This window comes from Sylvia atricapilla, chromosome 8, assembly GCF_009819655.1.
Source record: "Sylvia atricapilla isolate bSylAtr1 chromosome 8, bSylAtr1.pri, whole genome shotgun sequence".
Classification (NCBI taxonomy): domain Eukaryota; kingdom Metazoa; phylum Chordata; class Aves; order Passeriformes; family Sylviidae; genus Sylvia; species Sylvia atricapilla.
The window spans coordinates 30,765,599-30,781,925 of record NC_089147.1 but is presented as its reverse complement, the minus strand read 5'-3'; the positions used below and the strand labels follow the sequence as shown (position 1 = coordinate 30,781,925).

General features: G+C 43.2%; 1 protein-coding gene across 5 annotated transcripts in view; it reads left to right on the top strand.

The window, feature by feature from the left end:
• Positions 1-16,288, top strand: part of MCU (mitochondrial calcium uniporter) — a 77,471-nt gene extending 61,183 nt beyond the window's left edge. For 3 of the 5 annotated variants that reach the window (XM_066324278.1, XM_066324282.1, XM_066324281.1), the window contains exons 2-8: positions 3,803-3,872; positions 7,654-7,824; positions 8,316-8,420; positions 10,645-10,805; positions 11,287-11,490; positions 13,049-13,165; positions 14,300-16,288. In XM_066324278.1, the coding sequence (XP_066180375.1) occupies positions 3,803-3,872; positions 7,654-7,824; positions 8,316-8,420; positions 10,645-10,805; positions 11,287-11,490; positions 13,049-13,165; positions 14,300-14,416 (945 nt within the window). In that variant the 3' untranslated portion in view covers positions 14,417-16,288. Of the gene's footprint in view, positions 1-3,802; positions 3,873-7,653; positions 7,825-8,315; positions 8,421-10,644; positions 10,806-11,286; positions 11,491-13,048; positions 13,166-14,295 lie in introns of all 5 variants that reach the window. The other 2 variants (XM_066324279.1, XM_066324283.1) reach the window with 2 other exon arrangements.
• Positions 16,289-16,327: the final 39 nt, after the last annotated feature.

The following is a 16,327-nucleotide window of genomic DNA, read 5'->3' as shown; positions in this document are numbered from 1 at the left end:
TTCAGCATGTTTGAGGTGGGTGGCTTGGGTTGCTTGAGGAAGCTTGCTGCAGTTTTCATCACTGAGATTCCAGCCTGGAGGTTTTAGGATAACCACTTGTTGAGCCAGGAAAGACATTCAGTGTTTTATACAGCGAAAGTCGGGATAGAGAGGAAAATAGCTGTTTCTTGTTGGAAAAGGCGAGCTGCTTTTTATCAGACCGAAGGCAGCCTCCTATAAAGAAATTCCCTTGTAATTTGTAAAATAGATGTTGCCAGAAGCACTTGCAAAAGTGTCTCTAAAATGCTTTACGTGTAGTAAAGTGTGTGGTGAATGTTCTGTTTTTCACAAAAGCTCTGCAGTTCTTGCTGCACTGGTACTCCAGATAATGAGTTAGCAGCATGTTCTAGAGTAAGATGTTCACCTTTTTCGTGCTTGGGGTGTTGTGTTTTTTTCCTGGCCAGCCTCTTTTCTGATTTTAATAAGGGTTTGGAGACTCAGTCTCCTAAAGTTGTTAGCATTCCATCATTGATAATAACGTACCTGGAGAACAGGAGCTTCTCCCTCCTTTTCCATCAGAGAGCACTCACTGGTAGGTAAAAGGTTGATTTTTCCAGCAAGGCTTTGATTGACTCTGTCACCCATGTAGTGTTGAGAAAGCTAGGACCTATAGAGTTGCTGTTATTTTTACCTTTGGGTTGCCTAACATAGACCTGGATAAGGCTGGAGCAAGCGTTAGTTTTAGGTAGAGGACTGGGACTTTTTTCCTCTTGCTCCTTTAATCATTTTGGGAACACAGCTGCTGCATAACCCTGAGCCTCTTAACATGCATCTTACTGCAGACAAGGCAGGAAATGAAGGATCTGATGGATGTGGAATGTGAATTCCTGCGTGAGTCCTTGTGAGAAAGTTACCCTAGTGCTTAAAGCTTCTCATTTCCATGCTCTGCCTTTGGTGCTTTTCACACTGCCAAATGTTGCTTATTTTGGGAGAGGTGGACAAGTCTGTCCCGACTGAAATTGGGATGCAGCTATTCCATGCTTTATTGTTGAAGGGGAGGGGAGCTGTTGGCCGTTTGCCTGAGGGGCAGATCTGGAGTTCCTCTCTCTGCCCTGCACTGCTCCCATCCCCAGCTTCAGCCTTCTGACACTTCTCTGTATGAAACTGTTGAACTGCAGACATCAGAGAACGGCTTCAAACATTTCTCTCCAGCTCAGTTTTAAAACAACAGTCTCCCTTCAGGAATAAAAACGATGGATGGCTCCTTAAACTCTTGCTAACCCTGGATGACGTATCATGGCATCTTGGTCTCTGCTCAGTTTTGGCTTCATTTGTTCTTTTTTTCCCCCTTCCTACCCAGTAGAGACTGTTTTTGTCAATAAGGGGTTGCACCAGCAGCACAGTTCAGGGCTGCAGGAATGACAGATACAAGGGTTTTAACAACATCTCTCCTGTAAAATGTACTGGCAGCACACTGCTGGGGAGGGGAGTGTGAAGGAAACAGAGGGCTTCAGCCCATACTGGGATGCAAGCATTGTGCAAGGGGTTAAGTCTGGGGGCACCTCAGCTTTTGGATGAGTCACCTAACATGCCCTGGCTTTTTCAACCTGTTTTGCCTTTTCCCTGTTTTGTTTTATGAGAGCAGAAGGCTTCTGGAGTGAGCTTGTATCTGTCAAATACTCATAGCCTTAAGGTAAAGTCTTTGCATGTGCTACCAGATAATATCTTCCAGCTACATCTTCCAGTGGGATAATGCTGGGTTTAGTGGGGTTTAGGATGTTCTGAGAACTGCGTTTTTGGGCTGCTGTTCACATCTGGTAGAAAGGCAGAGTCCTGCTGTGCAGTGTTTGAAAAATGGATGAATTATGTTGTGGAAAGGAGGAGAGTGAAGCAGTAAAAACCTCATATCAGTGCTAGCTGTGCTGTGGGATCAGGTAAAACAGGTCAATAAACAGTCTTTGGGGTAGTGCTCTCTGACTGAGGAGGATCTGTGAATCATCCATGAGTGAATTCTGCCCATTTGTTTTTGTATCTGATACTATCATTATTTTTTGGAAAAATGGAAATTTCCCTCCTTAGGTAAAAATTGGTTCTGAAAATTGATTTGCATATGGTACTGCATCTGATCCTTGAAGCTTCTGACTTTGTTGTTAATATAATAGTAATGCCAAGACAACAGAGCTGCATTTGTGCAGTATGTGAGGCTGTAGCTGTGTTTTTCTTAGATAGTGTTGAGTCTAAATGGTTTTTTTCGGGTGGGAGGGATAGTCCTGGTTGCTCAACAAGTAGCACATGGTGTAAGAGAGTCAAGAAGACTTGCTTATTTCACTTGCAGAAAGGCAAATTTGTCCTTTGGTTCCCAACACACAAGTGTTTTCTACAGCATCACTTTGCTGAAACATGCAATTTCCCACTTGAGTTACAGCTCTTTTGGTGCCCACTTCTTTTCCTGTGTCTGATTTGATCCTGGGCAGCTGAAAATGCAGTTGAGAGGAGGCAGATTGAAAACGACTGTTTTTTCATTGTCAGAACTGATAGCAATGAAGTATAAATGCAGCACATATCACAGTGAATTTCTAGAGCTGTCAGTGCAATGACCATCAGAGCCAAAGGTCCTGCTTTCGAGAAGGATTAGTGGAGACTATCCTTGGTTTGGATATCAGGCTTCAGAGGACAAGGCAAGTAAATGGCCTTAAATTAAAGCCATTTAAAGTAGTTTATCAAAGACAACCTTGTGAAACACAGAGATTTGGAGAATTTAGCAGAGAAATAGTCGGCAACCTGGGTTTTGTTTGCAAACTTCATTGGAAATTTACTTAAACAAGTCCTCTCTGTAAGATACCTTTATAAAAATGTAGGTTTGGCAGCTGTGTTTTAGCAGCCAGGAAAGAAAAAGTATCCCAGATCATAGGAATGTCCAAATTGGACAACAGCTGTTGAAAAATCTGAGGCTAGCTACTGAAATATAAACCACCAGAGACAGGTGAGAGCTGGTGTGTTATGCCTTACTCTGGTTTACAGTTGGGCTGTTTTGTGTGCCAGAGTTACAATTTTGGTGTTGGGGCAGGATTAGTCTATAACCAGTGTAATATAATCTAATAGATAGACTTTAAATCAGCCTGGGTGTAGATTTTCGTGGCCAAATGAGTCTCTTACTAAGTTTGCAGAGCATTCAAACCCATTCATGTGCTTTCTTCCTCTTGGGCTGTTGTCGTTTTTTATTTTTATAGCTCAGTATTACAATTCTTGCTTTTTATGTTGGAACAATTTGTTCTTCTATGCACAGGCGTGTTTACTACTTTGTGTCTCAGAGTGTGGCTTCCCTGTGTAAGGACAGGAAAAAAGCGATGTTGGCATGGAAAATAACCAAAGAGAACGAGCCTGTTAATCCACAACTCCGTAAACATCCCCCCTGGTTATGCCAAAAACTTACTGTTTTTAACCTTTAAAGCCTTGTGCTTCGATACGATTTCTACTCTCTGTCTGTGTACTAAGCCCCGTGGAATTCTTAAAACTGATTGTGGCTTTAAAAACACGTGTCACACGCAGGAGAACGGCCCGCAGCTGTTGTGTTGGGGACTCGCAGCTCCGTGTGTGTGTGTGGAGCTCGGTGTGTGCTGGTGCCCCGGCTGCGGGGGGAAGCGCTGCGGGCTGACAGATGGAAGGGATGCTGTTCCCGGCAGGTGCCCCGGGGCTCTGCCTGTCCGGGAGGAAGGGAAGCACCTGCCGCGGGCATTGGGGAAGGGGACACGGGGGATGGAGCTGGGCCAGCTCCTGCCAGACTCTGACCATTTGTCCTTTTTGCTGTGCCTGCGTTTTCCAGGTGCATCAGCGGCTGTCCCCCTGGCAGAGCGTGAGGGTGGTGTACTGCAGTACCGTGGTGCCCTCTGATGGTGAGTACACCGTGCGCGGCCTCGCTCGCATCCCATTCCCTGCCCCCTTCCCCGGCCGAGGCTTTTCTGGCTGGGCACCGATCCAGTGTGGAGCTAAGGAAACGACACAGAGCAATGTCAAGAAGAATTAAGGCAGCAGGCGACTTTTCTCTGAACTGTCCTTACAAAACTGGACGGGCTTTATAAAGGAAGATGGAATTGTGTGCAGCCGTCCAAATCTTTTTGCCAGACTTCTTTCTGATGTAGCTGTGAGGTCTGTTTGACTCCCTACCCTTCAGGGTGCTGTCCTTCCTGGAGAGAGGTGCCAGGGGCTGGAGCCAGGCTCTGTTCAGTGGTGCCAAACACTAGGACACGAGGCAAAATGCAGAAACTGATGCACAGGACGTCTTACCTGAACACCAGGAAGAACTTCTGTGCACTGGAACAGACAGCTCAGAGGGGCTGTGGAGTCTTCTCATTGAGGATACTCCAGACCCATCTGGACACAATCCTGTGCCTTGTGCTCTGGGATGTCCCTGCTTGAGCAGGGAGGTGGCACCAGAAGACCCACTGTGGTCCCTTCAGCCTGACCCCTTAAGTCCATTTATGTAACAAAAGTGCAGTTCACATCAGCTACGTGCTAGTATGGTCGAGAGCATCATTTACTGCAGTGAGTAAGTTGTGAAGCCAAGGCAGTGTCATTCCTTTATCTAAATTCTGGGACAGCTCAAACATGAGGCTTTTTTTATGAGGTGGTCAGAGCATAAAGCAAAAGGATGCATTGGTGGGACTTTAAAAACCTCAGTGTGCCACAATGCAAAGAGGAAAGGAGCAGCTTTCAGCTCGCTGCCTGCGTAACATCTGCATGCTGTGCACAAGGAGTGGAGCACTTGTGCTGGCAGAGTGGATCCTCTCCTTGTTAAGGCTTGTTATTAAGGTCTGAAAGCTAATAAATGAAGGATTCCTGCTTCCCCTGCCAGGGTAACAAGTGTGCAAAGAGAACATGACTGACTGCTCTGCAGAGCTTACATGAAAACCTGGGGCTTAAACAGGTACAAATGTAGGGGATGTGTAAGGCTGAGAAGATGTCTGCCTGTGCCTGATTTGATTTTACCTCTCTCCTCATGTCGTGCTTGCATAATTCTCTCAATAATTCTTCCGATAACTTTGTCTTTACAGTAGCCAAAACTCAACACTGACTTCTTTGGCCACACTTTTTTCTTTTACTGTACTTCATTTTGACCTCATTTATTGCTCAAGTTGATCTTAGGCAAAAACGGAGGTCTTTAAAAAGCAATACCCATGACCTGTTGCTGGTGCACATATGGTTGAGTCGTGCTGGTTGTGGTGCTTGGATGCAACTCACACCTCAAAGCAAGCCCATGCTTAACATAGCATGTAAAGCTTTTCAAATCCTCTGTGGTCTCATTTAGCACCATTCCTGGCCAGGCTGTAGGTGACTGTAAATGTAAGTGAAGCCACACTTGTATAAAATTAATTTCTTTTGCTTGTCCCATACGTTTAAATCCTGGCTTAAAATGTAACTGGGAGAAGGTTAGCTGAAACCTTAGCTCTGTAATTAGTGAGATGCCAAATGCTTTGTCCACTTAGTAACTTGTGAAGTAGATGCAGAAGACACACAGGGCTGTGGGAGAAAAGAGTGAGGCAGCCATATCACAGGGTATGTTAATAACTTTTACTGGAGCTGCCTGCTGCTGTCTGTTAGATTTGTGTCACTGTGTCCTTCAGATTTTCTTTGTTTCTTTGCCTCTTCCCTCTTCAGTGCAGTAAAAATCTGGCCAGCATTACTTCTGTGAGAGGTGATGAGAGGATTGACCTGGACTTTCCCCACCAGTGAATTAAGCTAGGAAATTATTTTGACAAGGGTTTTGCAAGGAAAACATCAAGCAGCTGTATTTACAGATTTACTGACCCAGTCTTTTGAAGGGAAACGATTTGGTCTTTAATACTGCACCTGAGCTGGCAATCCTAGTGAAAGGCTTTGTTTGTTGTTTCCTCCAGAGCTGGCAGTCCTGGAGCTCTGGTAGTGGTGTGGTACCAGTGGGGTTGCATGGAAAAAGTGTCAATGCAAACACTCTTCTCTCTTCTGCTCTGCAAAAAACTGCCTCACTGCCTGTGTGGTCCAGGTAGCATTTTAAATTTAAAGAAAACCTGAGAGCTGGTGTCAGAACAGCTGCTGCTAAGGGGCTCTAAATGCTGTCTGACAGTCCAAATAAATTAGCACTTTGCTTTATTTCTTTACAATAAATATCTGATTGTTGTCTCTGAATGCTATGCTTCAAAACACTGAAGTTACTAAAATCCTGTCAGATGTCTGAGTCTTGAGAGGAGGCATCAATAGGTTTTCAAATACTGGGGCCTTTTAGGATGCTTTAGTTGTTTTAGGTGTCCACACTTGGTTGCTTCCATCTAGTCTTTAAGGACTTAAAGGCAGCAATCCCTTGGAAGAGGGAAAAAGCTTTTTTTATGCTTGATTCATTTCATGAAGGTGTGTGATAGTTAAGAATGAGAAGAGAATTCTTCTGGCTTTGAGAAAGGCTGTACCAAGTGCACTTTCTCAATATCCACGATCCTCCAATTTTGGAAAGGTGTATTGCTCCAGGACTTGTCCTCAGAGTTCCCTTTGCTAGTTAAAATAACATTATTTGCCTTTATTTCTACTTCTGTTGACTTTTTGACTGACTGGCTTTGATGTTAGCTGCTTAAAATGACTTAGCATGTCAATCCAGGAGTTCAGTGAGTTTAAGGAGACAGGAGTTGACCAAGGCTACAACAGGTTGGGGTACTGAGGCAGATTAATTGTGGGCGGGTGTGACTGCACCATCCTTGAGACACAGCAAATGCTCTGAGCAATAAAACACCCCGTTTGTTTTTACATAAGAAAGATACCTATAAAAGCAAATAATTTTGAGGTGTGCTGTTATATCTTAGCAACTACCTCACTTGAGGACAGTTATGGCTGTGATTCAGTAAAGGGCTTAGGGAATATGAACTTTTAACTTCTCTTTTCTATGTATGGATCTCACGAAGCACACCGAGCTAGTTGTGGCAGTAAAATAATAACCAGCTTACAGCTCATACAGGTCACTACCATGGATTTTAGAACTACAGAAATCCTCAAGAGCCCTCAGAAGCTTTGGGCAGCACCACAGAAATTGAAAATCTTGTTTTATCTACACCTAAGTAGTAATGCCTGTCTGGAGAAGTACAAAGCATATTGATCCCATGAATTTTAGATGAAATGACCTTGAAGCCTAAATTCAGGAGTGCTGCTCTCCTACAATCTCATTCTTCTGCCTGCTTTCTTACTTGTCTTGCCTCAGGACAAGGAGGAGGAAACCAGAACTAAACCAGAATAAAAACATTTGAAGTGGGTCCTTCCTTGATGTTTCCTAATAGACGCAGTCTGCCTTTGTCTCCTGAGCTATAAATCCCGATATAAGCAGCAGTGTTTTGTCTTCCATAGTCCAAAATTCTTTTATTCACAAAACCTAACCAAAACATGCTGTGCTGCCATGTTATGGCTTTTAGATATCGTGTTGTCTTTAGAACAAAGGTGACTGTGTTTAGAGTAAGTAACTTTTACAGAGTACACAAAATTACTGCCAAGTTACTGGAGTGAGAATCTCAGTTATACCTCCATTTTTCTTCAGCCACGTCTCTTGAGAAAACCAAAAGTTTAGTCTGTTATATTCAGATGGCAATCAGCTTTGTCTCTTTCTGCAAGTAGAGAAGGTCTGTTTTTACTGACAAAGCTGTGTGTTTGTTGTTGTCTCTGTAGAAGTGACGGTGGTTTACCAGAACGGGTTGCCTGTGATCTCTGTGAGTCTTCCCTCACGGCGCGAGCGCTGCCAGTTCACCCTGAAACCCATCTCAGACTCTGTTGGGGTGTTCTTGCAACAGCTGCAAGCAGAGGACAGAGGAATTGATCGGGTTGCAATCTACTCAGCAGGTACTCTTGTTTGCAAACAAATTGATTTATTTGCTTGCCAGCTGTTTGCACCCGGCCCTTTGCTTTTGAAGTTAAAGTTCGCTGTGGTGTGAGTTCTTCGACCTTCCTGAAAGAGCAGAAGGTAGAAATGCTATTCCTAGAGTAAGAATATTGTGTAGTCAGGGCTGCCAAGGAGATCAGTCCTCATGGAGATGTCTTCTGGTAAATTCCCTACTATTTCGTAGGAAAGATGAGAGCTGTGGAACCTACATAGAGGTTCAAATCTATTTATAAAGAATTGGGTGTGGAAGGTGGTGCATGGGAAACAGTATCCTTCTTTAGCAGTGGAAACTCAGTCATGTTTCACCTTTCCTTGTCCGGGCAAAAAGTATCATCCTTTGGAAAGAATAGAAACCAATCAGCTGGATTTGGGATGGTGTTACAACTTAGCCACAGCCTGTCTGAATACTTTGTTCCTCCTGCTTAATGCATCCTCCGTGTTTTCCTTACAGATGGCACACGTGTGGCCTCCTCCACAGGCATAGACCTGCTCCTACTGGATGACTTCAAACTGATCATCAATGATGTCTCATACCATGTCAGACCACCAAAGAGAGGTAAAGCAGCCTGCTTCTGCTCAGCACTGGGAGTACATTTCAGTATTCGGTTCCCTGCTTCATTGCAACATGCTTTATTAACTTGTTCAGGAGCATGAAGCCTTTTTTCCTAAAGGGAAGCCTTGTGGTTTCGAATCCTGCCCTTGGAGCCCAATTTAGAGATATCCAAGTGATCAGAATAATCACAAATGAAAAGCAGATACTTCATTCTGTTCAAAACTAGTGCCCCCAGCCCCTAAGAGGAATAAACGAAGAAACAGAATACCTTTTAATTTCTAAGTTTTTCAAAATTTTTTTCAATTACTGAGAAGTTATTTAATTTAACTCATTGTGAAGGAATACAATACAAGATGGGAACTAGGTTGAAACTTAGATTGTCTGGTTTGGAAGAATAAATGGTTGCTTCCCCTGACAGCTAGCATTGTTTCCATTTAACTGTGGTACTTTGAATATTGCAGATGAACCTCAAAACCTTGTTAGCTACCAAATAGTAAAATAAAGGAGACTGTGCCCTTAGAAGGTTGTATTATGAAGAATCAGGTAGGAAGGGAGGGGAAACTAACCTATTTTAGTCAATAAGAAAATCCATTTCAATTATATTCTTTGGGGGGTGTGTGATTTTCAAGATGTGAAAGCCTGCAAGAAGCTTTTGAGACACTTCAGCATTACTGGGGGAGGCAGGAACTCAGTGTTTTTGTCTGCCCTCTTTCTTCTGGTCGGCTTCATAGCCTTCATAAAACACCAGGTTCTTGCATGCCTGTAGTTACCTCTGAGGATTTAAACAGAAGGGACAGCTTGGGAAATGCTGCTCTGTTTGGCTCTTGGCTCACAGACGTGGAGAATTTTATAATTCTGGTTTCTGGAATTAGGAGTGCAGTACTGGGTGAGATGGCCTTTTTCCCCTAAATGTGGGGTAGACTGACCTCTACTAGAGATGATTTCTGCCCCCCCATCTCACTAAAGACACCTTAGCAGAAAACTCTCCACTAAGACTGGATATCTAACCCACTGGGTATCACACACACAGAGAAGTTACTCTGCTCTGTCACCCACTGTGTGCTGATAGGTGAGCTGTGGAATCACCAAGGTTACAGGAAATTGTCTCCTCGTATGCACTTGCCAAGGAGATTTCTATAGTTTGTGCTGAAATGAATGTGCTTTCAAATAGGCTCTGAGATTAGTTCTGTCCAACTTTGCAGCTACTGCTTGTGAATTTTTACAAGATCACCTTGTTTATTTGAAAATGGAAATGCCAGAATACTGTAGTTTTAAATAAGTACTTCTTGGTGGTCACCTCAGAAGGACCACATGGGTTTTTCTTCATAGGAGAACGGGAGCTCTTTAACTAGAGCAAAATTATGTACTTTGTGTGTCTTGGCACAGGCAGCTGAGTCACCTTTTTCCCTTGAGCTGCTGGTGTTAAAACTTTAACTGTCCATAGCTTTTTGAGTTGGTAAAATCATATTTTGATAACTTCAGGTACAAGTCTAAGGATGCTACAAATTTTTTTTTTCATTTGGTTAATGTCAGAATATTTTACTTTAATTTCAAACTTCTTTTTTCCCCCCCATGTGTCCTGTAAGACAATACAAATTGTCACAACTCCTTTACGACCTGGTATCCTTTAGGAATCCTTTCTGAGTTGGAATGCAAAGATAAAGGTGATTTTGAGTTGTGGCCGTGTTCCTGTTTCTAGATACTGTGAGGCAGAATTTCACTCCTTTGCAGGTGGCACAGCAAGGGGTGTTACCCACAGAGCACTGGGAAGCAATTCTTGGCACTGGCACTCAAGATGCTGTTGCTGAGGCTATTGAGGGGTCCCTAAATCACAATGTTCAGTTGCCACCACCAATAACTCTGGTTGCTGGTGGTCTGTAGTCTGAATCCTGCCTGTGTCCTGACAGCTGGTGTGATGGATTGTAGCTAGTTTAGTTTGTTTGTCTTGAATATAAATATGAATTAGAAGCAGCTGTTGACATCTGACCAGCTCTATAGGACATCTCTCTTTTCCTTGTTCTTATCAAATTTTAGGAATATCCTTCATGGGGAATCACATTGTCTTAGAGTGCTGGAGCTCTTCCAAAGACTTCTTAGTTGAAAAGACAATTTTATTCATTTCCAGGGCAGACTCATAGTGGTTTCCCCTGGGCATGTGAGAAGCCCTGTGGGCACCTGAGAAGCCCTGTGGGCACAGGTGTATAAAGCAGCCTCTGTTTTTCCCTAGAGCTCTTAAGCCATGAAAATGCCACGACGCTGAATGATGTGAAGACGTTGGTTCAGCAGCTGTACACAGCCTTGAGCATTGAGGAGCACCAGCTGAACAAGGAGAAGGAGCTGATAGGAAAACTAGAGCAATTGAAGGAGCAACTAGCACCTCTAGAAAAAGTAAGGAGTTTCTCAGTGTGTTGTATTTATCTTCCAAATGCAGCCTGAATGTATTTCCAGGTTTTAATTGGGTCCCTGGCATGCTTCAGATAGTTTTAAGATCACTGAACCAAGTGTTTACCAAACCATTTCTGCTTCTGGTTTCTGTGGAAATACTCTGTTTCCTTGTTTTAAGTAATTGGAAATGAGCTTGTTAATAAATAAAGACTGGGGCTAGTGCAACAGAACTTCCCTGAATATAGAGAAATAAATATTTTGCTGAGGCATTCAGAGCACGTTCACAGTAAATACAGGTGACAGCATGATAGTGATGGAAAAGAAGTTCAGGTTTGTTTGTATAAGCATCATGTGTAATCAAATCATGTTTTGAACCACTTAAGGTTACTATAAATATAAGGGACCATTTTTACATTGTTATCTTTCAACAGTGTTAACATAATTACTTCTGAGACTGCAAGTTGTGTTTTTCTGCCTTCTGCAGGTAAGGATGGAGCTCAGCAGGAAAGCAGAGAAGAGGACAACCTTGGTGTTGTGGGGAGGCCTGGCCTACATGGCCACTCAGTTTGGAATTCTGGCCCGCCTCACCTGGTGGGAATACTCTTGGGACATTATGGAACCAGTCACCTATTTCATCACCTATGGTAGTGCCATGGCAATGTATGCTTATTTCGTAATGACCCGCCAGGTAGGACTTGTTGGGCTGATATTGACACTTCAGTAGAAGACTTTCATATTGACACTTCAGTAGAAGACTTTCTCTGGGCTCTATTCCCTAGAAAAATAATGAAGTTGTGCCTGGTTAGAAGCTGCTTTGCCCCTTTCTTAACATCTTGGAACTCAGATAACACTTGTTTAATCTGTGCTGGCCAGAGAGGTGCTGTGTGTGGGGTGTTCTCATGGTGCTCCTGGCTGGTTGTCACACCAGAAATGCTTTTCTGTGTTTGGTGACTGACTGCTGTAGCCAAACAGATTCATCTTCTGGCAGATATGGTCTGTACAGACAGGTATTGCTGCATGAGGTACTTCCTGAGCTTCAAGGAAGCCCACTCCTCTTGTGCCACATTGGCCTTTTTTAAAGAGCCCAAGGATCAGGCATCTTGTTGAAAATGCCTTTCACAGATCTAGCCTCCCATCCAGATGAAGAATCCGTCTCTGGATCCTTGTAATTGTGACAGATTTCTCTGTGGATTTTCTAGTGCATGATTGGTCTCATCAGTTCCTAATCCCACCTAAATAATGAGGAAGGGAGGCCTCAAAGTGTCTCTACTGTCACAAGGCCATCAGAACAGATGCTGCAGGTGTTCCAGTGTGCTGTCCCAAGGGTCTGTCAGCTGCATCATTTCAGGGACAGTATTTATAGCTTTTCTCCCTCCTTTTTTCCCCACAAACTTGTCAGTATGAAACATTAGTTCTTGTTGTCTCTGCATGCAAGAATTCACACACTGGGGACAGGAGGAAGGTGATAGTAACTCGATGCTGGAGTGTAACAAATGGGTAGAGAAGCAAATGTCTGACTTTGCTGGATCTGGCTGGTATGGAGTTAATGTTCTTCAGAGCAGCTGCTGTGGTGCAGTGTTTGGCATTTGTGACCAGGACAGCCTTGGTAACACAGCAGTGTTTTTGCTCTTGCTGAGCAATGCTGCTACAGCATCAAGGCCTTCTCTGGTTTTTGTTCTTCCCTGGTCTGCTCCCTCCCTGTCCTCTGCTTCCCATTCCTGGGAATAGCCTGGAGGTGGGTGAGGTGTTCTGAGGGAGCGCATCTGTGACAGCTGCTCTGAACTGACCAAACTGATACTCCATACCACATAATGTCACATGTTGTAATACATTGGGAGGGAGTTTCTCCAAAGCAGCTGTTGCTCAGAGTCTGGCTGAGCATTGGTCTGCTGGCAGGAGGGTGGTGAGTGATTGCTTTTGCATCACTCTTATATTATTCTGGGATTTTTTTTCCTCAGTGATTAAACTGTTTTTAACTTTACACTTTATTTTTTCTTGGGTTTTTTTTTTCCCTACCTTTGGATTCTCTTCTCTCTCACATCCAGCTGTGCAGCAGCGAGTGACTGGGTGGGGGTTTAGCTGCTGTCAGGGGTCACCCACCACTGTGTGAGCTTGGACCAGGCTTGTGCCTCTGCCAGAAGCTGGACATTGTCCCAAACACAGCTGAGACATACTGTGCTATGGCATCCTGTGCTATCTTCCTGCTGCAGCCTTATTCCTATTTTCTCTCTTTTTTTTCTCTTTAGGAATATGTTTATCCAGATGCCAGAGACAGACAGTACTTACTATTTTTCCATAAAGGAGCCAAAAAGACACGATTTGATCTAGAGAAATACAATCAACTCAAGGATGCAATTGCTCAGGTAACAAGAATTTTTCCAGGAACAAGATAAAGAAATTACTGCTTACTAGCTCTTCATTACTATTAATAGAGACACCTCAAGCAAGAATGAATGTATTTAAAGTATTCAGCCCATTTTCTTGTCACAGCCCCACTGCAATCACTGAATTAGCTTTGATATTCCCAGGAATAGAACTGCTGGAAGTGTAAGTCAACATGAAACCTATATCAATCTTTAAGGGCCTTTCAGAAACTGCTGGCAGGTCTTGAGTTGCTTCAGACTCTTTATGCCTCAGAGGAGCCTAATTCAAGATTTCTTTTCTTCTCAGCTCCTACACACCAGATGGATTTAGTGAGGAATAGAGGCTTGCATCCATTCAGTTAAGGTCTTCCTGATGGAGCACTTCAGTGCAGTCCTGGAAAATAATGTTCAGAACATGTAGCTGTATTGTTAAAGTCAGTGGGGGCAGATTTTTTAGACTCTGGAGACAGACACTCTTGACAGATTATCCACATTATGGGATCTGTTCAGCAGAGGACTCTGATAGAGATGTTTCCTTGTGTTTCTCAGAGCCTTACTACAGAAGGATGGTGTGAGCAGAAAAAGCAGAGTTACCACATTATTTTTCACTGCTCTCTGTCGTCCTTTATTCCCATTTCTCTGGAAATGGCACAATGTAAGATATCCAGGGCAAGATGAGTTCTTCCCCTGCCTTGGAGAACAAATGGCATAAAGAGGCACCCACAGGTCTTTCTGGAGTTTTTCTTATGCCATGTTGAATACAGATGCCATTGGATGGCCACATTTTCCTGGAGCTTTTCTTCAAGAATCAACCATCCCTAATAATCTGGTTGAGATGTTGGGCTGTTGTTGGCTTTTTAAAAAAAATATTGCAGTGAGTTTACGGGGATCCAGATCTTCCCTACCCTGTTCCTTTAGTGGCTGTGTGCAGACAAGTTCAGAGAAATGCAGCTGAGAATGGTTTTCTTCAAAGTGAGCCTGCAACTTTGTTTCACTCTTTGGACAATTTCTTGCTGGACAGGGAAAAAAACAAGGAAAATGTGGGAAAGCTTTTCTTTCTCTCATGGGAAATCGTGTTGGGGGAAGTTGTTTTGGGAGCTTGTGCTTTATAATGTGTCTTTTATTTTTAGGCAGAATTGGACCTTAAGAGGCTTCGAGACCCACTGCAAGTTCATCTGCCCATCCAGCAAATTTCTGAAAAGGACTGATCAGCAAAGAAGCTCTGAACCCTGGAAAAAAACCTGTTCATAGCTCTTGCCTTTTTAAATTAAAGCATTGCAGGTGGAAGCTGGGACGTGGTGTGGGGGGTGGAGGGTTTTGACCTTTAATCGAGACAAAGGACTGTAAAAGGGGAAAATCTCTTAAATCTGAAGATGGGACATTGTGGTATGTTAGTTCTGAAAAGGGCTTGGCAATTAGTCACGTTTAAAAACCTGTCAGAATGGTGATTGTGTACAAATACAGGATCAGGGGGTTCATGAAAAGAATGTAATGCTGGGGTGTAGGGGTGTCTTCTTCCAGCTTTGCAGGGTCTGCCTCTTGATAAGACACCAGCAGCCTGCTTAGCTTTTTAAATTTTCCTTTACCTGATTCCAATCTCTCTTTCTCTCTTGAAAAAAACAAAAGGAGAAAAAAACAAACAAAAAAAAGAACAAAGAATCCAAGCCACCTGGAGCTCTGGCTGGTGATCAGAACTTGCGCTCCATCGCCATTAACACGCACACTTCTGGTCAGACCTGGTCTCTTTTATAAAGTTACTACAAGACTGCTTTCTACTGGAAAACCGTGAGCTTCCCCTTCCCAGCCCACCCCCTGTGCTCCACTGACTTCCTCCTTTGCGTATTTGTAGCACAGATTGGTTGTAGCCAAGTGAGAGAAGGAATGAGTTTTCTTCTGGACATTTGTTAATCGGTATTTTGGATTATTCAGTAATAATAACTCTATAAACTTTGCGTCCCAGTGCCCTTGAGCTCCTCCTAGAAATCCATGGCAGCATTGCATGAGCAGTTTTTTATATTCAGTCTTAAAGGAGGGAGGTTCCCCTCTTCCTACCCCAAATCTGAGAGCCACCTGGACTATGAGATTATGAAGGTTTAAAGGATTACAAAACCATTGCTGGAATCATGACTCCTGCTTTTAAATGAACAGTTTTGGGACGTGGAATAATGAAACTTGGTACTTGACTGCTTGTGAAATGGGATAGAAGGTTTCATATATTGTCAAAGTATTTCCTTTGCCCAGAGGCTTTTTGAGAGCCTGGGGATCTCACAGTGCAAGGCACAGGACTGCTTTGGTTCTGTAGCACTTTCCCCTGATTAAGTAGCTTTAAGTGAACTTTGTGTCCACAGGTCAGAATTTCTTAGGAATGGCTAATGACATCTCTTGTTCTTAGCTAAAAAGAAATAAAGGAAGGAAGGTCAACCCATTGCCCTCTCTCTTAGCCAAGGCTGGCTGCTTTTTAAGCAGATAAAACATCTCTTCACTCAAAGCAGGTCAGTCTGGTTTAGCACCCCTGCTGATAAATGCTGTGGAGACAGGATGAAGGGGGGAGAAGGACACTAAGCTTTATATACAGAAAGGCTGGCTGCTTCTTTTTGATGTTTCACTACTATTCCTCACTGTGTCATGGAAAAGAGGCTTCTGGTTTTTTTTTGGAAAGCTATGTTTTAAAAATATAGGAAAGAAAATAATTCAGTATTACCTAGATGCCAGGTGCCTTGCAGATGTGGAAACACAGCTGGGATTGCTGCCTCTTCTCACTCAGTGGCATGTTGGACCGAATGGGTGCATGTTTCTAGTTTTGTTTTTTTTTCTTCCCTTCCCCTTTTCCTCTGTCTTTCCATTTAATTACCTTGTGTGATTATTTTTTATCTGTTTTATCTTGTTTGTGTGATGAGTTTTAAAAGGAAAAAGTGAACACAATCCTGTAGCTGAATCCTTGGTGTGTGTTTGGGATGAGGGAGGGAGCATGGAGAAAAGTCCTTCTTTAAAAAAAAAAAAGAGCAAAAAAACCCACAAAAAAACACAACAACCTGAACATGTGTAAAATCCTGTATCATTTATGAAATATGTATAAAAGAGCAATGTACTTCTGGAACAATAAATAACTATTCAATTTTTGAATCAGTGCCCTTGAATAATGTTATTTTCCCCAGCTGACAA